Here is a 26,463-nt window from a genome sequence, read left to right as displayed (position 1 = left end):
GTTTCTTCACTTGTAGCTATCCAAGCGGTAGAAGCAGTCAGTTTTGGATGACAGCTTGTTTGTTGACAAGGGAACAGCCTCTAAGAAAGAAAGTGGAATTTCCCTTTACCCAGCAACCTGGGTTTGGAGCCCATTCTGCACAACACGTCTACCTGTCACTACCTGTCACATGACACAGATGCTATTACCAGGAGAAAAGCTCAAACCTAATAAATTGCCAAAACTCAGGGTCTTGTTAGTTTAAGTTACTTGCCAGTGTACTATAACTTGAAAAAAAGGAAGGATGCACATATTTATTGCTAAGCTGGGGAAATTGCCATTAAGGCAGTTGGCAGAACGGCTGACATTTTAACAGTCATAGGTCAGATAATTTTCTACATCTATCCAAGAGAAGCTTTGACCAAGGACTGACAAAAAAATCAAATTATTCTGTTCACTTGGCTGCATCTAAATGTCTCATTTTCAGCTTACAGGAAAGATTGCTATGGAAGCAATCTTTGACGTTACAACAGAGTGACCGTAAATTGCTTGAATAACTGTTGGAACTTTGAATATAAAAACACAGAAAAAGTCATCTGAGGTAGAACTCAGAATGGATTTTCCACTTATGTTTAGCTCCTTATATAATTTATAGCTTAAGTTTTATATTAAGACATGTTTTAAGTCAGCGTTTACTTAGTTACACAGAAGGAGATCACTTCCAGGTCACAAGGAAAATCAGTGGCAGAACTGAAAACTGAATTCTTGAGTTGGTTTCCAATGTTTCCAACACTGTTAGAAACAAGTGCTAAGTTTTCTTTATTCTCTCATGGCAAAACAAAGAATGTATAGTCAGCTGGAAATTTGGTTATCGGAAAGTACTTTCTATGGTTTCCAGAGCACCACATTCCTTTTATAGTCTTAAAAGTTTCTCGTATTATGAAATTTAGTTGTGTAAATCAGTCCTTTGCTGATAAACACAAACTCCTCTTAGTCCTGGGATCAACTTGCCTTTTATTATGAGTTTAGTTGTGGAAATCACTTTTTTGCCAATAAACATAAATTTATATTAGTTCTAGGATCAACATTTTGAGAGGGGATAAAGTAGGGATTGTCTAAGCATTTTTAAAGGAATGTTCTTCTAAAATAGTTGGTAGAATAAAAATATATTGTACAAACTAAAATAGGGCAAAAAGAGCTAAAATGTAGTACATGGACTAAAATAACTAGCAGTTCACATGAGTCCAAGTGCTAACTATGTAATTATATTTCCCATTACCTTATATGTACAAGGCTTGTTTTAATTTTTAAATTCCACATTTTACTCCTTTTATTGTTTTCAAAAACAAACTGTAGAAGAGCCATTGAGTCTAACATGAGTGTTTTGAGATTGCCATTTTAACTCACCGATTGACATTGTATACCAGTGGGTAGAAATGGCTGTTTATTGATTGTAGATGGTTTGCGTCTCTAAATGGAAAATGAAGTTGAACTGGGTTTGATTTATTATTGTCTGTCCAACCAACTCCCTTCTGCAACCTCTCCTAACCCTTTAGTACTTGTAAAAAACCTCTCTCAGTATCTCCTGGAATTACTTAACAAATGTTCCATGTAGATGCAGTCGTCATTTTGGTATTTACTAATGTTAATGAGTGATTGTTGCACATCCTACAGCGGTTAGGAAAAGAGAGTTTTGGGGTGACCTCGGAATTAGTGATCGGTATTAGTGCTTGTTTGCTCCAGTAACACTGACGTCCTTGCTCTTTCTTGAACATCTAGTCCTGCCCCTGCATCAACCCTTTTTATACTTTGTGTTCTCTTTGCCTGGGATATTTCTCCTTCACATTCCACATGATTTTCTTCCTCACCTCTTTCACATCTCTGCTCAGTTGCTGTCTTGTCAGGTTATTCTATAAAGGAGCTAAACTCCCACCATTTGAGTGTTTTGAGCAAAGGCGGATCATAATCTGGCTAATATATTGAAAGGGTTGCTGTGCCTACAGAGACGGGAACAGACTTCCAGATGAACAGTGGCTGAAGCACTTGGGGCTGATTGCAGTGACCTAGGCTGGAGATAGCTATGGCTCAGATCAGGTGGTTGTCCTGTGGTGAGAGGTGGTTGGACTAAGGATCTATTTTGAGGGTAGAATCAACAGGATTTGCTGCCACTTTGAACGTGGGACGAGCAAAAACCTGAGGTTTTTGGCCTGAGGGATTGAAAGAATGGAATTGCCATTTACTAAAATGAAGACTAATATCAAAGGAAGGAAATCAGGAGTTTGGTTTCAGTCATGATAGTTGGATAAATGAAACAAGTTAGGGAAAGGTCTGGGCAGAGATAGAACATTTGGGAATCATCAGCACATAAATGGTATTGAGAGAGTCTTGAGCCTAGATGAGGTCACCTGGGAAGTGTCAGGAAAGGAGAGAGGTTTTGAGGCTGAGCCCTGGTGGTGTGTTGCAGTGTTCTGAGGCTGGGGAGGCTGTAGGGAGGGCTAGTGAAGTAAAGTCAAACCAAGAGAGAGTGGGATCCTGGAAACCAAGGGGAGAAAGTTCTAGGAAAGGAGTAGTAATCAGCTATGTCAAAATGCTGCTGAGAGAACAAGTAATAAAATGAGCACTGAGAAATGACTGTTGGATTTGGCCATGGGGAGGTCATTGGTGACCTTGATGAGCGGTTGGGGTTGACTGGTGCCAGGGGGAAGGCTGTCAGGAAAGGGCTTCAGAGAGAATAGTAAAAGGACAAATGTAGAACGGTTCTTTACAGGAGGTTGTTTTGTAAAGTACAACAGGGAAGTGAGATGGGACCTGATGAAAGTTAAGGAAGACTTTTTGGTGAGTGGGTAAAGAGGGAAAAATTGATTATATAGGAGCAAGAATGGGGACAATGGTGGGAATTTGTCTTCTTTGATGAGTGTTCCTTCCTCTGTAGCACTGTACCAGCACTCAAGGAAGACTTTTCTGTTCTTCCCACACCCCCCAAATTCCCACTGGGCTATATGCCCCTCTTATAATCTCGCAAATAATTCTGTAGTGCTTTATGTTGTCCCTATACTCACCTCTTTCAATATATGAGCCCCTGTACTTATGTTGAAAGAATCACACTCAAAGGTGGTGTTAGTCGTAGAAGCTTAACAAAACGCCAAAACCATACCTTCTAGTAATCTTGGGTTGTAATAGAATGGAAGAATTTTATGAGGCTCTTTCACAGACCTTTTCCTCCCACCCCACTGTGGTGAGCTGTTTGTAGATCCTTAGGCGGCTCTTAACTATCCTTTCAAGCAGCCTGCATGGATGGGCGTGCCCTATGACTATAGCTGCTCAGCTCCCGTGATGCCTCCTGTTTCTCACCACTGGCATTTCTGGTGGCACAGTGGCTTTTGTGAGTCTGTCTGGCTTGCCTCAGCGTTGAGTCTGTCCATTCAATTCTCTCGTTTCTGCTTTTTGTGTCATGGGGTTAGGCTTGTGGCAATGAGGAAGTGCTCTGTCCTTAACCAGAGGTTGATGTAAGTTAAAAGATGTTGTAAGCAGTAAAACAACTATCCACCATGCAGATGGTAGTTACCAATTTTATCTTTTGAGCTCAAGGTTTATATTTCTGTTTGTGTTTTCAAGGTTTTAGGTCAGAGTTTAAAAATGGCAGCCAGTTGTTAGAGTATTTGTAGAAAGTCATGGTGATTGATGTGGAATCTTCTGTAAGAGGTGTGTAGGTATGCTTATGTGCCTTCATCCACCGACCCATAAAAAATATTTGTAAATGCTTGCTGTGTTTAAGCATGTGTTTTAGGAGTTGGGGGTGCATGCTTTGTGTGTGTGTGTGTGTTTTTAAGGGGGGAAGACAGTGGAGATATTGGGAGCTCTTCAGTGTTCCCAAAATAAAAAATGAGAGAGATCCACTCTTTAGAGTAGTTGTGGATCATCCCTGGAGTTCTTTGTGCAAACAGCATGTCATAGTGAAACCCAATATGTCAAAATCCTAAGCTGAACTGCAGGCTTGCAGGGGGAGAAGTTGGAAGAGCCAGGACCCCACCAGCTCAGCACCCTTCCTTGTGGCCTTTGCAGAGGTTCCTTGGCACCCCTAGGTGTCTGATAGCCCAGCTGGAAAGCCCCTTCTCCACACTATGACAATGTTTTTTTAAAAAAAATATGATGCCTTAGCCATGCCCATCATAAAAACAACTTTATGATTTCCCATCATCATAAATTGAGAGGAAAACTTTTTTCTTTTACACGAGTTGTTTTTTTCTTTTAAAAAAGTAGAAGTCATTATTTAGGCTTGGTTAAGTGTTTTAAATCTCTAAACCTCTGTACATCTTTCCTATGGAGACTATGCTCATAGAATTACTGAAAAATATTAGTTGGTGATAATGATGTTAATACATTGTTCAGGAAATTAGAATCTTCTTTGGGGTACCTGCTGATAGACTGCTTTCGCTCAGCAGAAGTTTGACCTTTGTATGTACTCCCAGACACACTGTAAAGGATAGTGATGTATGTCAGTCGCTTGTGGGTTATAAATCTTAGTGGTCTGAATGGTTGAATAAAAAGGAAATGAATCAAAGGGAGAGGTCTGTCTCTATTGCTTGGATTAAAAAAAAAATCATACATTCATGTATTCTTTTTACACTTAAAAAAACCCAAAAAGGTAATGAGACATTATAATTTTATTGCACATTGAAAGTGCAGATTTAAAAAATTCTAATTATGCTTTTAGTAGCTAATAATTTAAGAATTCTTTTTGATCTTTCCCTGCTTTTCCAACCTTCTTTTCTTGCTAATGTTAGGAAATCCAAATTGAAAATGCCTCCAGTTTGAACAGGTTGAACTTGTGGCCTTGGCTATAATTGTCACTTCACAATCAATTTCTTATTTTAATCTTTATTATTATACCTTTTGTCCTACAGACTGGTGAATTTTCAGCTCGTTTCCTTTTGAAGTTGCCAGTGGATTTCAGCAATATTCCCACATATCTTCTCAAGGTAAAAATATGTGATACCACATATGAGCTTTTAAATGTACTTATTTAAATGTAAATGAGTTTTTAAAGTAATTATTTAACTCTGAATATTTGTAGGATTGGCTTGCCAGCATCTTTTTCAGATAATGGATTTATTTAAATTATTTATTATATGAAGATTCACTGAATTTGTTATCTAAAAACTAAAATAGTAGCCCTAAAAGTAAAAATGAATTTTCCTTATAAGATAAAATTAGTATAAGTAAACTAAATTTGGGGGAAAAATCACTGTTAGTCTTATGGGGAGGAAAGACTCTAATGGAAGTTATCTAATAGGCCTTCTGTCTTTAGGTAGGATTGCATATTAACTATGCTGTGCTAAGGGGCATCTCATTTTCCTTATTTGTGTCAGCAGTTGATCTCAGGCACCTTCACAGCTGGGGTGTCCAGAATCGATAAACCAGCATATATGGCATTCTTTAAAATGTGATGCAAGCAGGGTGTGGCTGGGAGAGCAGCCATCTTGGGGCGGCATCCACGCATGCTTTGCGCAGAAGAGGCAGAATCCAAGTGACTAGGCTACGGTTAGTGTGAAGGAAGCCACCTGGACCAGGGAGCAGGTTCTGAACAGAAAGCCTTAACCTGAGGCCTAGGTTCATCACAAATGAGGATTTTGTTTGTGATTTAAGGTATGGCTAGCTGTCCTCAGCCCCATATTTCAACCTGTAGTTATATAGCTTTAGTCTAATATAAGAAAAATTCCTGCCTTCCTAATTTGATGTTGTTCAGAGAGTTAATGGTATTTATAACAGTCTAGAGAGAAGATAGAAACCTCCTACAAGTTTTCCTCTATGTTGTAGTAGTCACACATATTATTAGATATTAATCTGGATAACGATTGGAAGTATGGTCTACTGGAATATACATTATAGACTATAGAAGAGATTAGGGAACACTTTTTAAAATATATTCCGCTCAAGGTGGAGAAGTTATTTTCTTTTCCCCTAAGTAAAACATGGGATTTTTGTGCCTCATTAAACTTTTATTTTTAGTTTCTAGTTGACTAGTTTTCCACTCTGTATCCAAGGGTTATGAAGTCCAAGTGAGAATGGAAGTCAGCAATTTATATTAGTTTCTCCACACTCCTGTTGTGGAAAATATACATATGAGATCTGTGATTACCAAGCATAATTAATTTGGTTTTAGCAATTATTATGCTCTATTAGCGTGGCAAGCTGTCTCCTTGGTAACTCTTAGATCACAGACTCATTGACCTCCATGTATTCCAGTTAAAACTCGATTTCAGCTCATTTAAAACCAAATTCAGAAGTATACAAGAGTACATTATTTATATAATCTCTTTAATTCATAAATGTACAGTTACGGTATCTTTGTTTTGATTCGTTGGGCTTTATTGGTTTGAGTGGTTGTCTTATTTGAACCTAACATTGCCTCTGCTCATGTTCTTGAAGGTCAAAGGAAAAAAATCCTTCTTGAATTATAATCTAATTTTTTTCTCTTCAAAATCAAATTTCCATATTTTCTGTAGTTCTAAGTGTTCTAACTTTATATTATTATGTCCTTACTTTCCTTGCCGGTCAGACAGGAAAAAAGTGGAACCTATTTGGCAAAATGGAAAGCGTTCCCCCCATACCCCCAAAAGTACGATGAAATGACATTTCTATTATAGATGAAATGCCTACATTGAAGCACTGATGTCTTTCTGGACCTTTAGTTTGTGCAAAGAGAGTAAAGCAACAAGGCAAACAAACAAACAAACAAAAAAGAAAGAAAAAAAAGAAAGAAAAGAAACTTTTATATAGCACAAAACAACAGGAAAAAAATACCTGTGTCCCAGAAGGAATCCACAATACCTGTTTGAAGTTTTAAGATTAAGTTCCTGAAGTTGTTGTATCATAACCATGGGACATTTGGCTATACTACTCCGAAAACTAAGTTCGCATTAGGAACTGATTTACATATTATTAGCATTTGGATGCTCCTAATCTGTTTATCAGGCTGCTACTGATAGTCTCAGTCCCAAAGTAAACTCTTCAGATTCCTAGGATGAGGATATTGTTCACCAGCATCAGTGTAGTTCTACGTGGCCATCCCAAAGAAATGAAAGGTGAAATAGACTTTTTAAATATTGGAACAGCATGGAGTTTGACTGCATCCTGATTTGCCACAGTGAGATTTCATTATTCCATCATGAAGCCATTATCCACTTAGAAGTTTATATTCCCAAGCATACGTCTTTTATCCACTAATAGAATTTTTTGATGTTAGAATGAAAAAACCATTAAATACCCAGCGATATGATTTTACTTAATATTATGCTTTAGGCATATATGGTTCTTATGTAGAACAGAGTGAATTTATTCTGAAAATGAGTCCGGACTTCAGTGTCTAAATTTTATTCTTGGATGAGGTAAGTCAGTGGGTTAGATAAATCATTTACATAAGAACTCAGTCAGTAAAAAAAAAAATAACTTCTGTATTAATTAGGATTCTTTATTTGCGGGTGGTGGAAATCCAGCACGAAGTCCTGTAAATGAAATGGGAAACGTAGCTCAAATCCTCTACTTCCATAGTCCATATAGCGGGAAACGGATCCCATGTTGGATAGTCTACAGACAGGCGTAGATCAGCTTTCCCGGGTTTGTCCCACTTGGGCCAGGTCTGCACCCATGAACTTCTCAACTGGTAGGTTTATGTTGAGAAGTTGTGGTCCCCAGAATAAAGGGGGATTACTGAAATGACAAAAGTCTAAGAGTCACTACAGTTACTAAACCAGAGAAAGATTGTTTTATACCTGTTATGTTTTTTCTTGAAGAACTGGTCATGAGGCTGAATCATATGTCATTAGAAGAAGCTGCCCTTGACTTTCTTCAGGATGTGGTGAAAATTGACTTATACATATTCTTTCTTTATTCTTATTCTGAGAATTATTAAACCTGAGTATATGATGCTGGGAAACCATTTTTTTTTCTTCAGGAAACGTATACTCTGTAGTGAGATAACTAAGGAAAAGTTCTAGTTGTCTACTAAAATTTTTTATCATCTGAGCAAGAAGTACATTGCCTGCTTTTTACGTGATGGCAATGGATACATATTTTTTTAAAAAACACTGCTGACCAAACAGAGTGCCTGTGTGTGTTGGCCATGGCTGTCTGGTAGTCAGGTGGGCTGCAGAAGGGTGTTCTGAAGAATTTCTCAGGTAGATACGGTACAGCTCTCCAGAGCACAGGGCAGTCCCTGATGGCTGGGCTCTGAAAGCAGTGGATGGACTGGCACTGCATTTTGCCTTCAGAGGTGCAGACGCTGATTCTGAACTAGGGAACCAATCTGTGTGTGTCAGTGTTCTCCAGAGAAACAGAAAAAATCAAACATGTATAAGAGGAGATTCCTCACAAAGTTGGTTCCTAAGGTTATGGAGGCCGAGAAGTCCACCGCGTGCCATCGGCAGGCTGGCGAACCGGGACAGGCCTGAGAACCAGGGGAGGAGAGGAGGCGTTGGTGTAAGTCATGGAGTGGGAAGGCGAGAGAACCAGGGCTGTTCAAGGGCAGAGAAATGGACTTCCTGGCTCAAGGGAGGAGAAGAAAAGGGGAGAGGAGGGGGGCGTGGAGAAGGAGAAAGAGAGAGAGAGAGAGTATTCATCCTCAACCTTTTGTTCTGTCTGCGCCCTCAAGGAGTGGATGATGCTCACCCCCATTGGTGAGGGTGGATTTTCTTTACTCAGTCTACTGAGTCAAATACTAATCTCTTCCTTAAATACCCTCAAAGGAACAACCAGAAATCATGTTTTACCAGCTCTCTGGACATTGCTTAGCCCTGACAAGTTGAAACAAAGTTAACCATCACATACACATTCTGTTCATAAGGCTGGTGAATTCATAACTGGAGCCACTAACTGAAAGATAACTAATGTACAGTTTCATACAGGAAGCAGTTTAGGCCTAGATTTTCAGGTATTCTAGGGCATAGAAAGTATATTTTAAAATTATCTCCTGAGGTGCGTATTGTGTTTTCCTCTGGGATGTCTGAGACTCCTGAATTCTATTACATATTTATTGGATACTTTTCCACCTTGATTGCTGCCATATCAAGTGATAGAGATCCATATGAAGTGGCTTGGTTCCCTGAGATTATTTTAAGAGTCTATGGAACCAAAGTAAATTTGGGGAGATTGCATCTTTGCATGGTCTTGTCTGGGGGGATCTTGTAACAGTGGGCCACGAGTGCCAAGGGCCCTTGGGTTCCATTTAACTCTGGATGATGCCAGTTAATTTTAATCAGTGGTTCTCATGCTGGGCTGCACTGATACCCTGGCCTTACCTCGGGTCAATGAGACTGGAATCTTTGGCAGTAAAGCCCAAATATTCTTTTATTTTAAAAGTCCCCCAGGAAATTCTAATGTACACCGAGGGTTAAGAACTGCTGCTCTAAGTAGAAGTTATGGATTTCTACTTTGGCTCAATAAACTCAGATGTAAATGGATTTATTGGCACAGTGATGGCAGGACTGCAGCCCACCGTAGCACCTCCAGCCTCATTTATTAGAGGCCTGGCAGTGCGAAGCTTAGAAGGGTGGGAGTGAGGAAGGGGAACTATAGGTATTGAATATACACTGTTTGTAGGAACTGGACGAGGTGCTTTCTATACGCTATCTCCTTTAATAATCTCAACAACTCTGCAAGGTAATTTTTTCCCTCCGTGTTTTTAAATAGATGAGCACTCTGGAGGCACCATTATGTAAGTGATCTGGGGAACAATTTGTGGAAGTGGTATTTGGATGCAGATTCCCAGTGGTCTTTCTGGCACACCACACTGCAGCAAGAAACACTCTGTATTGCTAGATTAGAAGCTAGAATGGGAAGCTAGGGCTCCTTAGATCTGTCCTGAAGTAGAAAGAATAAACGAGATTGAGAAAGGACACTCAAGTGAGAGCTGCAGTGGTCTGTGTTCCAAGGCAGATCTGTCTGGAGTGTTTTTCAGAGGCGACATGTTGATGTGCTCTGTGAAGCCCTGAAATGGGTCAGACAAAGGAGGAGGGTGATGTGGGTGGCACTGAATCAGATCAAAGTGGGAGATGCGTGCACAGGGATTCCAGGGACAGCACAAAGGAGAGAGACTGTAGTCAGAAAGGAATCAGGTGGTGACAGTGGTGAAGAGGTGAAGGCAATGTGGGGGAGCCGAAGACAGCCTTTTGTGGTGTGTAATTCTCAGTCAAGATGGCTGGAAATGTGAAGGGACGCTGAAACTCCCTGCCACTGTAGGAGAGTTAATTGTGTTAATACAGGAGTCATTTTAACTGAAGGGAGGAGGTCAGGCTGACTTGGAAATGGGAATGACGCTGGAGTGGTTAGAGGCTCAGAAGTTAGTGAGGGGGCAGAGACGGGATCCAGGCCCTTCTTCTCTTTCCTTTTGACTCACATTGTAGAGTGATGTTAAGGGGGATCTTAGTGACCCAGTGGGTGACCGAAGGAGAACCTTGAACTAAGGCAGCTCCAGAGCCCACCTGCCCCCTGCCCCAGTATCCTTAGCTATTTACAACTGCAACAGAGTGTACAGAACAGGCTTGCTTTCATCCTTCCTGTCTGTCTGCCTATGTATGTACGTATCTAACTATCCATCCATCCATCCATCAATACTGTAACCCTGACCCTGAGCCCAACCCTGACCCTGACCATATTGGTTTGACTTGGTTCTTCAGTGCAGTAGTACTGTGTGGAAGTATTAAATAGATAAATATTGATTTTGAAGTATTGATTTTGATTTAAAGTGATAATGGAATCTATTGAGGATTAGACAAGCCCCCCCCCCAAAAAAAAGAAAAAAAAGAAAGGGATATAAGGATAATTGTAGGTCTTTCAAATTGTACAGGCTGTTATGGATTGGAATGGTTAGAGAAGCCTTTGTGACCAAGTTTAGGCATAAACTAGACCCCTAAAGAGGCATAGCTTTTAAAGACTGGAAAGGGAAGAGGGACAGCTAAGGTGTGGCTGATCAAGTTATTCACGGTGGCACTGTGGGTGTACTTGATTTAGGGCACAGGGAGCAATCTAGAATGGAAGAGAAATTTCTTTTTTTTTTTTTTTTTAAGATTTTATTTATTTATTTGACAGAGAGAGAGGCAGTGAGAGAGGGAACACAAGCAAGGGGAGTGGGAGAGGGAGAAGCAGGCTTCCTGCTGAGCAGGGAGCCCGATTCGGGGCTTGATCCCAGAATGCTGGGATCATGACCTGAGCTGAAGGCAGATGCTTAACGACTGAGCCACTCAGGCTCCCCTGGTAGAGAAATTTCTTGCAGAGAATAATGAGAGAGAAAGCTGGAAAGATGAGTTAGAAAGATCTTGAGTGCTTGAAGAATGATTTTAGACTTGGTTAAGCAGGTAGTCTTAATCTCTTTATACCTGGATTATCGTGGCAATAGCTTCCTATTTCATTTCCTTGGCTTCATGCCCTCCCTTGTCCAATTTCTCTGCAATATTACTGCTAGAGTAGTCTCCTTTAATCTTCTCTTGAAGCAAATAATGGTGTCTTCTTGGATCCTGTTTCCAGAGCCTGCCCATCCATGCACCGCTGTTTTATAATGCTCCCCAACAAGTGCTCGTAATCTGAAATGGGCAGCTCTCCTCTCTGTCCTGCCAGTACCGTGAGAATTCCCAGTGCTGTCAGTTTGCTTATGTTCCCCCTCACAGCTCTGAAACCCCTACTCTTTCATCTTTTCCCAGAGAATTTACTTAACTGACATAAGAATATAGTGAGGCCCAAAGAAGTTCCAGTTACTTGCCCAAGACTCTTAAGTATTTATTTGGAGCTGTTGACAGAATATCTAGTCTTAATTATTGGCAGCTGGGACCAGAGAGGAGCTAAGTGATCAAAGTGGAGAAGAAGGGCATCATGAAACCAAAGCGAGGAAGTAAGTGTAACATACAACTATGGGAGAACAAAGGCCTGAACTTGGAGGACCCAATGGAAGAGAGCTGTCATCTAGGTAGAAGGACTTCAGGAGTGCAGAATCTGGGTAAGCCACAGATTTTAAAATGTTATCGAAGAAGACAATGCTCAAATGCCATTGAATGAACAAGAATAGGCCTGGGGGCGGCGGGGGGCACATCTGATTTGGCTGGAGCCATAGAGATGGTGAGAATAGGAAGCATTTCAGTGTTATGGTCAGGGAGAGACCAGATTGTTGGTGTTCATGAGAACGTAGGTGAGGAGGAAGTATACTCAGTGGGTATTTGACAAAAAGAATTGTGGAAATAGGATGGAAACTTGAAGGACTGAAATGATTAAGTTAAATTGTTAAGAACAACGGAAATGATAGCATACTGGCAAAACAGTCATAGAGAAGGCTTTTCAAGAAATAGCTTTAATTCATGATGGACTTGATATGTGATAATTTTACTGCTGTTATGTCTTTGTTTAAAGGGAATGTTGTGGGGGAAACCCATTTCAAGTGCTGCTTTGGTTGTTTCATATAGTCAGGGAAAATAGGTAATGACGTGAGCATCAAAAATGCATGAGACAGTCACATGTTGTGACTTGTCATCAAAGATCGAGTTTTAGTAAATTTGTAGTTTTGAAATTTCTCATTCTTCTCACCTTCCCTTAGGAACAGGGGAAGATTTAGCATTCTGTGCACCCAGAAAAAGAGAATTAGGCTAATTAATTTCCCTGGGATTTTTTTTTTTTTTGATGAATTCTTGCATTGTCCCTTACCCTTTGGAATTGTTTGAAAAAGTCCATTTAGTTTTACATATTTGCTAGGAAGGAAACTGATAGTCTCCCCAAAATATTCTCTTTGACATCCAGCCAGCTAGTTAGGGTGATATATATTGATTATAGTTGTTCCTCAGCGTGCATAAGATAGCAAACATTAAAAAGCTTTCTGATCCTGATAAATGACTATAAATTCAAAGACTGACCTCACAAAGGTTTTCCTCTAAACCACAGATTAAATGATGTCTCAGATTTTGAGACCTTTTAGTTTAGGGAATTTTTTGGATCCAAAAGAGTCGCGTTTTTAGCAATAAAGATTGCTTTAACTCATTCTTGTGAAATCTGGTTTTAAAGCAAAACAGTTGTCTGGTGCTTGAAAGACCATAAAGAATTCACAGGGAACCCTCATCTTATCTCAAAGGAAATAGTTTCTGTCTAGTCAAATAGGAGTGGGCATACTTTCATAAAAGGGAGAGTGTGTACCTGGAAGAAAGTGCTGTGAAAGTAGGGTGCTGTGTATTCTTGTAAGAAGTCTGATTTATCATTGTGAACCTTGAGCCAAATTTAGCATTTGAGACTTAATCACAAAGGGAGTAGTGAGATGGTCTGAAAACGTACTCTGCAGGGAACTTCCCTTTCTTCCTTCCTGAAGTAGGGGACCCCTAGCTGCTTTAGTTCATTGTCCTTGTTGCACCTCCCTCCTCTCAAGAGAGAAGCAGGGCTTAGGGAAGAATACACTCTAAATCAGGGGCCCCAAACGTCTTCTCTAAAGGGCAAGATAGTAAAATTTTAGGCGTGCAGGCCATATGGTCTCTTTCACAACTACTCAGTTCTGCTGTCACAGCATGAAGGCAGCTACAGACAATATGTGAATGAACGCGTGTGGCTGGGTTCCAATAAAACTTTATTTTCAAAAACAGGCATTGGGCTGGATTTGGCCTGTTGGCAGTTGTTTGCCAATCTCTTTTCTAGACTATGGAGGGGGATATTTCTTCACGAAGCACTGGGGACAGCATGGAAAGATAAGGGATTTGGTTCAGTGAGGATGAGTGGTTTTTATACTGTGGTCTCCTAATTTGTATTTTACTAGTATCCTCCACGTGACTGAAGACTCCCTCCCTCTTTTCCTTCCTCCATGTTTCCTTTTCTTCCTCGTTTTCTTCCTTCCTTTATTCCATCTTCTCTTTTATTTTCAAGTAATCCGTTCATAACATATAATTTACTATCCTCTCTTCCAAGTCTTAGAGTCCCTGCTAAAACATGGTCAGGCTATGCACATCCACAAAATTTTGGGAGATATTAATGAGACAATGAATATTATGGTTCTTAATGTATGTCTGAGCTTGGAGTAGAGGCAGAATAGAAATGGTTTTGATTTTATTGAGTCTTTAATTTGTATTTCAAAGTATTGAGTTTATTGTGGACTAGGGAGAAAGAATTCCACTGAAAGTAAAATAAATTATATTTGTTGCTTCTCTTTTCCTCTTTCCTGATTTTCCCTATCTAGAATTCAAAATCCAAATTTACTCTTGCCCCAGATTTCCAGATATAATTTGTGGTAATTCTGACCATAGTGTATTTTCCCCTAAAAATGAAGAACAATCACAGGTGGCTTCTGTGAACTCCTTTTCCTTCTGGGTGTTCTTTTATAGTTTTATATTGCCTGTATTTTTTGTGGTGTGCTTGTGTTTTCTAAATTAGAATTTTAGACTATTGATGTATCTCAAATGATCATCAGTTGACCTGCTTTGCTACCCTGTCCCCATATGTGGTGATAATCCTTCAAGTACAGTCTATTCTGCTGCAGGGCTTTAGTACCATGACTCAGTTCATACATGATTGGCAGTAGAAGCATGTCAGTATAATACAGAAGTTGCCCTGGTTCATAGTTGATTTTTCCTATCACATTAATATTTGACCACTAAAAAACAGCAGCTGAATCCCAAGTACGCTAATGCAGATGAACACAGCAAGCTGTGGAGGGCTGTGGGGTTGCACACAAGGTCTCTTCATGCCATATTCTTCCACTTGGCTCAGTTTTGCCATACACCTTGTATTTATGTATTTATTGCATGGTTTCACCTGATCTTTGTGAAAAGAAACAAACTCAAGACAGTGAGCCACAGCTGTCCCTCTCTTGCATGATTACATTTTGTCCCAAACCTGCTTCTCCTTCGTAGCTTGTGATGATGTCCCCCCACTCTTTCCTATAACTCAGCAGTCCAGCCTTTCCTTGTAGTCCCTTTCATTAAGTTATCTTTGTATTTTCAGGGGTCTTATATTTACTGTAATAATTCCTTTTTTTTTTTTTTTAAAGATTTTATTTATTTGACAGAGACACAGCCGGTGAGAGAGGGAACACAAGTAGGGGGAGTGGGAGAGGAAGAAGCAGGCTCCCAGTAGAGCAGAGCAGGGAGCCCTCTGCGGGGCTCGATCCCAGGACTCTGGGATCACGCCCTGAGCCTAAGGCAGACGCGTAACGACTTAGCCACCCAGGCGCCCCCTGTAATAATTCCTTATTCATTAGGAATATGGCATGGCATTTTAAGTATGTCGGTATTTTTAACTGGAGTTACTTTGGTTTTTGTTAATGTTCTGGTTACAAAATTATACAGGCAACTGTAAAGTAAGGTCTAGTCTTACATATTGTTCTCATCAACTTCTTATTCTTAATATGTAATTTGCTGGAATGCAGGGTTTTTTTTTTAAGGAATGAATATATCGCATTGTAACAGAAACACTTGTATTTTCAACTAGAGATTCTCTTCTTTTATAGGCGAGGCATTCTTAATCCTTTACACTCTCAATATATATTATAGGTTTTAAATCCTTCTCTATTCTCATGCTTCTCTTCAGGAAATGTTCCAGATTGCCAGCATCTCTCTTAAACTGTGGTGCCCAGAGATAAGCACAAAACTTCAGATAGGGTTGATCAGGTCAGTGTTCCATTAGAACTCTTCACCATTAGTTAGTATTTATTGAGTTTGTAAAAAACCCAGACCTCCTTGTTTTGTTAATCCTATTTTATGCAGTTGGTTTTTTTAAGGCAAAGTAGAGACTAATTCCATGATGTGTTTTTGAATTTGCCTGTATATGGGGGAGGTATTGCCACCTTTAACCACAAAGGGAGGTATAAATTGGAATTAGGTAGCACAGGGATTATAGGATGTGATCATTACAGGTAACCATTTTTAAATCTGGAGTTGTTTTTCTCTATGATGGTTTTTTCTCTACCCACATCATAAAGGCACCACTTGGCACCTGAAGGAGTTCAGCTTATCGCTGTCTCCTGTTTTCGTGAATCCGTTTTCATCAATCAGCAGCCTTATACTTCAAAATAAAAGTAAAATCTGGTTCGGGGCATAAGATGACTTCATAGACAACAGTAATGCGATTCATAATGATTTAAGTCCTACAAGAGAAGTACAAAGTTCTTTCAGTGGGTTGGTGAGAAATTACATCTGATCAGGAAGGAGGTGACATTTGGGATGGGCCCTGAAAGATTGTTAATATTGATAGAAGCTAGAGACAAAGAATGAGCATGATTTCGGCTCACAACAGTAGCAAATTTGGAGAAAAGCAGAGCAGTGCTGCAGTTTGTCTAAGTCATAGAACATGTGTCCAAAGTCATGGGAGATAAGTAAGGAAAGGCATTTTAAAGCTACAGTGATACAAATAGCGCCTTAAATATTCAGCTAAGGAGTTTAATAGTTGTTTTTTTTAATAATAATTTTTGTTATGTTTTCTTAGTCACCATACAGTATATCCTTAGTTTTTGATGTAATGATTGTTTTTAGTAGTACTGTGATTGGGATTGTATTTAGGAGGAGAAATCTGCCAGGAAACAATATATAACATGCCTGGGAAAAGGGGCTGATAGGGTTCAAAGGATTTGAAACTGAATATTAAAGCTCCAGGTGGCCCATGTTTTAGACTTGCTGAAGTTCTCACTGGTGTAGCTGAAGTGCTTGCTCACCCAGCTCAACGATCAACCTGGGAGAATGAGGGAGACGAAAGGGTGCAGTCGGAACCTTCCGGTCAGTGCTACCGGAAGTGTAACTCTTTCGGTTAATGATAAGATAAGTACAGAATTGAGAGTCTTTAGAAACATTTAAAGCAGTTTGACAGAGTAATCATATGTCTGTTGTCTTGTAATGATAAAAATATTGGGTTTGCATTTTGATGTTTTAAAATTTTTTCTTTTTCTAATAACTCATTTTTACTGTTTTGTATGAAGCCATCAATCTGTGAAGGATTAGGAAAAACGAAACAAAACAAACAGTAACTGCTCTTTCACCGTAGGTAGTTTTAGAAGCCTGTCTTCTGTGGCCCCTGTCTGGCATTGCCTCCCCTATCCTGAGACACAACAGTCTTTAAGTATCCTTGGGGTTTTCAGTTTTATTCTTTTTGCTGAGCTGGGTTTTGTATTCCCTGTTACCTGGTGTTCTTCTCCCCCTTTTCTCATTATAAATGTATTCCCAGGATTTGGAGTAGGAGAAGGAACCTACAGCCCTTGATTAGAATGCTATTTAACGTAGAACTGGAAGACAGGGATTTTTTCTTTTATAATATATTTTAAACAAATTTTAACAGCATACTTATATTTTGATGTAGTTTCATGATAAAATAATGTCACAATGATTCCTATCTTCTTCTGTTTTTTGAGGACCCATCTCCTTTCTTGAATCCATTTACTGGGGCCTTGTTTTTACATTCTGACCATATTGTTGGAAGGGGTGACACCCAGAAATAAGGTTGGTGTCATTCTCTGTTCCAGGGTTGCTTATGAAAGGTTTTGGCTCTCTTGGAGCAGGATGAGATGATGACTTAGGTTTTTCAAGCTTTGTGCTAACTCTGAAAGTAGTCCACAGTGCCCCAAATGTCTGTTCAATATGTGGGTACTTCATACACTTTAACATAAAATCCTGGGGGGCGCCTGGGTGGCACAGCGGTTAAGCGTCTGCCTTCGGCTCAGGGCGTGATCCCGGCGTTATGGGATCGAGCCCCACATCAGGCTCTTCTGCTATGAGCCTGCTTCTTCCTCTCCCACTCCCCCTGCTTGTGTTCCCTCTCTCTGGCTGTCTCTATCTCTGTCGAATAAATAAAAAATAAAATCTTTAAAAAAAAAAATCCTGGAATACTGATGGTGATCTGTTGCATAGACTAGAGCTTCACAGAGTATGGTCTTGGCACTCTGGTATCTCCAAGACCCTTTCAGAGGGTCCATAAAGTGAAAACTATTTTCAAAGTTAAATTGAGAATTTTTTACTTCATGAGTGAATAGTGGAGTTTTGCAGAGGCTACGTGGTATGTTAGTATGTCATCATCACTCTAATGACCAATGGCATATTTGCTTGTGCGTCTTCATATTTTAGAAATTTCTCAGTTTTACCGAAGTGTGTTCAAGAAGAAATGGATAACTTGCATAGTCTCGTATCTATCATAGTTAAAGAGTTAAATACCTTTCCGTAAAGGAAACTTAAGGCACAGATGACTTCACTAGTAAGTTTTACCAATCATTTAAGGAAGAAATAATATGCAAATTATACACACATTCTTTTAGAAAATCAAAAAGGAGGGAATACTTTTCTGACTGATTCGATGAGGACAGCATTGCCTTAAACAAAAACCAGACAATTATAAGAATACTACAGATGACTCTCTCATGAATATAGATGCAAAATTCAAAATGAAATCTTAACAAATTCAATACAATATTGTATTAAAAGGATGATACATCATGATGAAGTGGGGTTTATCCCAGGGATGGAAGGTAGACTGAATATTAAAAATCAGTATGATTCACTGTATTAACAAACTAAAAAGAAAGATCACATGATCATCTTAATAGACACAGAAAGACATTTGACACTTGATGAAAACTCTTAGCAAACTGGAACTGGAAAGGGACTTGCTCAGCCTGATTAAGTGTATCTGTAAAAATCCTATGGCTAGTATCATACTTAATGATGAAGGATCAGATGCTTTCTCCCTAAGGTTAATAGCTGGTAGGTTAGTAGATGTTTACTTTCATCAATTCTATTCAATACTGGAGGTTCTGGGCAGTGCAATAAGGCAAGAAAAAGGAATAAAAGGCGCTCAGAGTAGAAAGGAAGAAGCAAAAATGTTTTTATTCACAGGTGGTATGATTATTTATATAGAAAAGCCCAAGGACTCTACAGAAAAGCTGTAGTGAATAATAAGTGAATTTTTAAAAAAGATTATATTTATTTATTCTAGAGAGAGTGTGAGCACAGGAGAGAGCACAGCAGGGGGAGGGACAGAGGGAGAGGAAGAAGCAGGCTCCCTGCTGAGCAGGGAGCCCAATGCAGGGCTTAATTCCAGGGCCCTGGGATCATGATGTGAGCCTAAGGAGATGCTTAACCAGTTGAGCCACCCAGATGTCCAATAAGTGAATTTTTAATGTTGCAGGGTACAAAATCGATACATAAAAAAAATCAGTTGTATTTTTATATGCTAACAACAAATAATTTGAAATTGGAATTTTAAAAATATTATTTATAATAGCATCAAAATAGGAAATACTTAGGGACAAATCAACAAAAGATATGAAAGACCTATATGCTAATAAGTTAGAGAAAGACAAATACCATGTGATTTCACTCATATGTGGAATTTAAGAAACAGAACAGATGAATGTAGTGGAAGGGGAAAAAAGAGAAAGAGGGAAGCAAACCATAAGAGACTCTTAACTTTAAAGAACAAACTGAGGGGTGATGGAGGGAGGTGGGTGGGGGATGGGCTAAATGGGTGATGGGTATTAAGGAGGGCACTTGTGATGAGCACTGGTTGTTGTATGTAAGTGATGCATCACTAAACTCTACACCTGAAACCAGTTTTACCATATATGTTAACTAACTAGAATTTAAATAAAAACTTGAAATAAAAAAGTGCCATCTTAAAAAAAAAACAACCCAATCTATAAAGCCTTGCTGAGAGAAACTAAAGAAGACCTTAACTAATAGATATGCCATGTTCATATGTTAGAAGGCTCAAACCTTGTAAGGTACCAGTTCTTCCCAAATGAATATATAGATCTGACCCAATCCTAGCAGGTCAAAACCCAGCCAGCTTTTTTTTTTTTTTAAACAATCTGATTCTGAAATTTATTTAGAAATAGGAAGGGCCTAGAATAGCCAAAACAATTTTGAAAAAGAAGAACAAAATTGGAAGACTTACACTGCTTGATTTCAAGACTTATGCAAAAGCTGCAGTAATTAAGACAGTGTGGTAATGGTTTTAAAAAGACAAATAGATCAGTATAGATCGATGTAACAGAGTAGAGTATCCAGAAATAGACTCACACATGCATAGACAACTGATTTTTGACAAATGTGGAAAGACAATTCAAAAGAAAAAGAATGATCTTTCCAACAAATGGTGCTAGAACAATTGAACATCTATACCAAAAAGGAACTTCAATCCATACCTTTGAACCATACAAAATTTAACTCCAAACGGATCAACTCAAATGTAAAACCTAAAACTACAAAATTTCTAGAAAAAAATATGATAAAACTGCAATAAAGCTGTTTTTTTAAATCTCTGTTTTAATTTCTGATATACTAAGGATCAAAATAGATAACCCACATAAGCAAGAGCTCTTTGGAATTCTTGATACTTGTGAAAAGAGGGTCCCGTGACCAAAATACTTGAGGACTGCTGCTAATATCAGCTTTATAGCCTGTTGTATTTCTTACTGGATTCATAGCATAATATAAACATGGTTCATAAAACTTCTGCAATATCAGTCATGATAATTGTACTAAATAAGTATTGTCAGCTCATACCAATGTAGAGGAAACCTGAGATTGTTACAAATTGCTCTTTAAAATCAGTTCTACTCATAAGCTGCCAGCTTCTAGGGTTTAGCAAAAACTGTGGTTGGTGTAGGTACATTCGATGAATACTCAAATGTCGAGATCCAGAGCTTACCCCCTTTTGTATGTTTGCCATTTTCTGTTATGACTCAGAGCCACCTATTTATTCAAAGAGCATGTGGTTTAATGTTACAGCTAGCATTTAGAGAAGGGTTTTGGTCAGAATGTTGCCACCGATAGGGCAGTGTTACATAAGTTTATATTTCATCCTCACTGCTGCCAGACAGGGTGGCATAGTGGATATCTGTTGTTGCTGCCTGGCATCTCTCTTCCCCTTCTTCTTGTAATCGTATTCCCCGGTTATCTTCTTTTCCCCATGCCATCCCTGCGATTCCAGTAGGGCTGTGCATTACAGTTCCTCTTTTGCCTGGAAGGGATTAGTCCAAGGGCTGGGAACATTATCCAATCTGGCCCAGTCATAGTCTTCCCTAAAACGTTTGAAAATTGAAGTAGGAAGAGAAAACCTTTTTCTGTGTTGTGATTTTTGTAAGCTGGGATGAATTGAGTCCATAACTGTAGGCAGCCATGTTCCTGACCATGTGGGAAAGCTTCTAGATCAGCACTGCTCAGGAGAGAGATAATGTGAGCCACATGTGATTTCTTAGTTACATTAAAAGAACTAAGAAGAAACAGGTGAAATTAGTTTTAATAATGTGTTTTATTTAACTGCTAATCAAAATATTTCAATATGTGATCAAAATTAAAATTAATAATGAGATATTAGATATATGTATGTGTATATAGACAGGTAGATTTTTTGGTACCAAGTTTTTGAAATCTGGTGTATATTTTACTCTGTACCACCTCTCAATTTAGACTTTTCCTATGCTCCACAACCACATCTGGTTAATGGCTGTCATATTGGACAGTGCAGCTCTACACAAGGGGAGTGAGGAAAGCCGGCACAGAAAAAGAGGTAAGGATGAGAGAGAAGAGATTTAGAGAGAAAGGGTACTGTCAGTGGTGAGGTTTTGGTTTTAGTCCTTGAATTTTGAGGAGCTGTCTTGGCTTTAACTCCCACTATCAGCTGTCCTTTGGAGTCTGAGCTTCTCCCATAGTTTTCCAATAAATAAGCTTTTTAGCTTAAGTGAGTATGATTTGGGTTTTTGTCATGTGTAAGTACGAAGGCATTTTTGTCTGTGTGTGTGTGCGCGCGCGCACATGCGCATGTGCGGAAACAAGCTGAGAGAAGTTAAATGGGTTACCCAGGGTTATCTTAATTGTAGACTGGTGGGCACGGGTTTCAGACCAGGTTTGTCTTACTTACAAGTTCATGCACTTTCTACCACAAGAGATTGCCGTGGAAGCGAGATATAGAGCAGGCCCTTTGCTCTGGGGAAAGGGATGGAAATTTACTCTTACACATGCAATGCCCAACGTAGTTCTTTTTAGCTTCTGATATAATGGAATTACAAAAATACTTCTTTTTTGACAGGAGCTTCTTGGTGGGAATGCATAGTAGTCCTGTCAACAGATTCTACCTCCACCCCTTTCTAAAAAGTGATTTCAGCAAGTCACTTGGCAGTAAGTGGAACCAGCTTCAGTCTTGCATATCTTGTGGCCACATCCGTGCTACGCTGCCTTGTAGATTGGTGGAGTAATCTAACCTTGTTTCATTTGAAATACATTGTAGCCTGTCCAGGAAACTTTATTAGCACCTCTAAACAATTACATCATTAAAGAGCAGGATTTATGAGCTCTGTTAAGGCCAAGATCTGTTTTCCACGCTGAATAAAGTTAAGCAAGTTCTCATAAGTTTAGAATAATTCAGTCTTTTCTAGTTGCTTTAAGAGATGTTGCAAAAAACTGGAAATCAACAAGAGGCTCTTCTGTATTTCAGAATCATTCTTTTGAATGATTACAATACTCAAATGTTGAGTTGATAGTTGATTCATTTTAGCAAATTGTCATAAACCCATATGCTGAGCATTAACATGAATGAGGCTTGAGGTTTTATGCTAGGACACCCAGGCAATCTGTAATTGCAGTAAAAAATTTGTACTTGATGGTGCATAGTTCAAAGTTCAAGTTGGTTTATTTACCTCATTAGCATACTATCAGATGTTTCCTTAGTAAACAGTAACAGTTCAAGGCAGTTTAACTTACCTGGGCGGTGTAACAGAAAGCTACCCCCACATTAAAATCTATAAAGCAAGTGTGCTGTCTGGTTTACAAGACTGAGGTCTGAACCTACCATCCCCACCACACCTCTCACTCAAACATTCCATCTGTACCTCTTTTATGCCATTTGCTAAAAGAAAAAAAGATGGTAGCTTCACATTGAGAATCTTCCCATTCATGGTTCTTTTGTACCGCTCTTGCTTCTCACCTAGAGTTACTACAGCTGGCATCCAATTCTTGGTGTCCTAGGAACCCTGCTCATGAGATCCTGCCATGACAAGAATCCCCTTCAAAACTACTTCTCCTTGAATCTCCTCTCTATTTTCTAGGGCTAAGTAGTCTGGTTCATTCCCTTCTTAGATGTCAAGTGTAGGAAGGGAAATACGGGTTCTTTCAAGGCTGTCTTTTAGTAATTCACTAAACTATAGATATTTTTTGCAAAGGTTTCTGTTTATTTGTGTTTTTCACTAAAAAGGTAAAATAATATAAATAAAAACAATGTATTGATTGTAGAGAGTTTTAGGGAATTATATTTTCTCTTTGCTCTGCCTTAGTCTTGTCTTTTGCTAAGAAACCCAAGGCTGTGAGAGCTGTAATAGTGTAAGAAACTCTCTTCAGAGCCACCCTTAGAAAGGAGTCCGTTATCCCATTCAGGAAATATTTATTGAATTGTTATTGGGAGTCAGGTACTGTACTTGATGCTGAGGATAGATGGGGTGTGAGTGTGTGTATGTGTGTGTGTAAATATATCATATATATTTATACAGGATAAACATGATGTGATCTGTGTCCTCACTGTGTTTTTTAATTATGTCAGGAATACCACAAATTGAAAGACTATTTATTCTTTATTATACTGTTTGGGAATATTGTCATAATGGTTTATATCTGAAGCCATTGACATTCTTACTGTAGACATTTATCGATAGGTAGCATAGTAGTTACCTACTGCTCCATAGTAAATTACTACAAAAGCTTTTAGTGGCTTAAAACAATAAATATTCATTATGTCATAGTTTCTCTGGGTGAGGAATTTGGGAATAACTTAGTTGAGAGGTTCCCGAGTTTCTCATGTGGCTGCAGTCAGGGTATTGGCAGTGACTATAGTCATCTGAAGGTTTAACGGGGGCTAGAGGATCCAAGATGGCTTATGCCTTGGCTCTTGGCAGGAGGGCTTAATTCCTCATCACAAGGGCCTCTCTGTCGGCTGCTTGAGTATCCTCACAACATGGCACCTGACTTCCTCCGGAGCAAGCAATCAGGGAGCGTGAGTGAGAAGGGAGCTGCAGTGCTTTTTAAGATCTAGTGTCTGAAGGCCACTTCCTTTTGTTCACTTCATTAGAAGTGGCTTAAGTCCTTCCCACGCTTAAGGGAAAGAAAATTAGGCTTCCCTTTTGAAAGCAGGAGTATCAAAGAATTTGTAGATACACTTTAAAGCCACCACAGGTGGTAAGTAGGTAAATAGGTCGAGAGATGGAAAGATAACCACTAGGGTCTAAAAGCTCACAAGCATTATATTATCCTTGTATGTCTCTACTTACCTTAACCTTACGCTTCAGCCTTACTAGAAAATTAGCTTGAACTTTTCTTACTCTTTCTTGGTTTTGTGTCTCCCTCAATCCGGAATACTTTACATTACAATTTCTGTTAAAATCTTACCCATCATATGTGGCTTTATACTGCTGTCGTGTCTGGGAGGGGTGAGTGTTTGAGGAAGGGCTTAGAGTAGACAAGTTTGAATCCTGTTCAAGGAAAAACTAGATTGTTGAGGAGGGATTGCAGATTAGAGGGCTTGCACTTCCCTTAGTACACGCTGAAGCGTCATGTACAGTTTGAAAACCGAGGCAAGACACAATGAAGGTTTCACTGGCCCTGGCAGGGGAGGCAGAGAGCATGGGTTGAAGGAGACTGCGGTAGTTTGGAAATGAGTGATAGACCGGGAGCAGTGCAAATAGGAAGGAAGTGCTGATGTCTGTAAAAGTTTAAACTCCTGCTGGCAGAATTAGTCTGAGTCACCTCTGAAGCTCCCTGTGTCATATAGCACAGTGCCCTGAACATAGTATATGCTCAGTAAGATTTCACTGTAAAAACTGATATGTGCCTGTGTGTATAGTACATAAAAAATGATTGAATGATAGTATAGATGAGTCCTTGTATCACTCAGGTGAACCCTACTTTTTCAACTGATTTTTAAAAAAGAAACAATCCACAATTACAGTAATCCTAAGTCTGAAGAAAACATAAAAGGAAATATAATTCTAGAAGGGATTCTATTTTTATTCAGAACCTATATTTTATTTGGTATGATGAGACTAGCCCAATAAAGAATAGAAACAGACTTCTGATTATGTAATAGCCTGCAATTATTTTTATGATTATTGCATTCCAATGTTCTTATGCAATATTTACAATGTATATGTGTAGCAAGGGCACAAAATACAAGTTCTAACAATCTTAACAGTAAATCAGAATCAAGTCACGCAATGTAACATTTGTGAGCTTGCTTGGCTGATACAGACAACCTTTGTTAAGAATGCATAAAATACCAAGTTTATAACTGTGGTAGATTTGGAGTTTTAAGTTTTAAAATTTAATTATCCCCCCACGCCATAACGAATTCTTCCAAGACATTTTGATATTGGTTTAATTGTGAAGGTAGGGGAAAACTCATATTAGATTTTGAGAAAAACAAAATGTTTTAAATATTATATGAATGTGCTGAGAATTTCAGCAGATTATGGCTACAAAAGATTATGATTCAGCCTGAAAACATAACCTATGGAGAATCATCAACTGTTCAGAATGAGCTCTTCCAGATGACAGATCTTACGAAGAAAACCTGCCAATAAAAGAGAGAATGCTAGAAGAAGAAGAATCCCGTTGACTTTCAACATATGGCCCCGACACTGACATATTTTATAGTTTTTAGTGAATAGCAACCCAAAATAACTTGGTTGATAAAAACCAAAAAAAAAAAATGCGTGAATTTAAAAAATTCTTCTGATTTTTTTTTCACTTTTTATTTCAGAGGATGTTTTTAATGGAGTAAGTGTGTATGTGTCTGTGTACAGGGGTGATGAAGGGCTAGCTCCTATGTATTTTCACCTTTCAGGTTAATAGAGACTCCTAGCAAACTGAAAATAAAGACAAATATCCAAGTAAATTTATGCATTAGTGAGAACGTTGCCATCACTGTCTATTATCCTCATTATTGGTTCTCTCAGTTATACGGTCCCTGCATTTGTTCATCTCTTTCCCTCTGTTCTCTCCAGGGAATCCCTCTTCTTGTCCCTTTCTTTAGTTAAACGTTTCAAGTACTAGTTAGAAAGGGGTCACTAGGGATTGTCTGGTTTGCTTCCTTGGTGTTAAGTAGGTTATATACGATGTCCGAATGCTCGGTGAGGTTATCTCATGTGTTCATTTTTACTTTCATTTGATAAATATTGCGTACCGGCTATGTGCCAAGCACTATACTAGAGGAACGTTAAGAGTTTATAGACTGGATCCTGTCTGATATATTTCCAGATGTCTTTGGTATATAATGGGTCAAAAAATTACAGCGAGTTAAGTTTGTAGGTCAGGTTTACAGGTCAAGTCTACCTCTGATATTTCCTTCCCTGAAGGGGAACTGATACTCCCTCTAGAGAGCTCTTCACTTCTCCTAAATTCCATTAAGATTGTCCCGATGCCATGGGAACTGTGGTGCTAATTTAGAGCAGGATTGGCTGAACAGGAAGATTAACTGCAAAGTTAACTGCAAAGCAGTGGATAAATGCAA

General features: G+C 39.0%; 1 protein-coding gene across 2 annotated transcripts in view; it reads left to right on the top strand.

Annotated features, from left to right (window-relative positions):
• Nucleotides 1-26,463, top strand: part of BABAM2 (BRISC and BRCA1 A complex member 2) — a 404,421-nt gene that overhangs the window by 134,556 nt on the left and 243,402 nt on the right. For both annotated transcript variants that reach the window (XM_034659718.1, XM_034659717.1), the window contains exon 6: nucleotides 4,884-4,958. In XM_034659718.1, the coding sequence (XP_034515609.1) occupies nucleotides 4,884-4,958 (75 nt within the window). The remainder of the gene's footprint in view (nucleotides 1-4,883; nucleotides 4,959-26,463) is intronic.

This window comes from Ailuropoda melanoleuca, chromosome 4 (genome assembly GCF_002007445.2).
Source record: "Ailuropoda melanoleuca isolate Jingjing chromosome 4, ASM200744v2, whole genome shotgun sequence".
Classification (NCBI taxonomy): Eukaryota; Metazoa; Chordata; class Mammalia; order Carnivora; family Ursidae; genus Ailuropoda; species Ailuropoda melanoleuca.
Note: the sequence above shows the minus strand (reverse complement) of the source record. Positions and strands in the feature narration are given on the sequence as shown.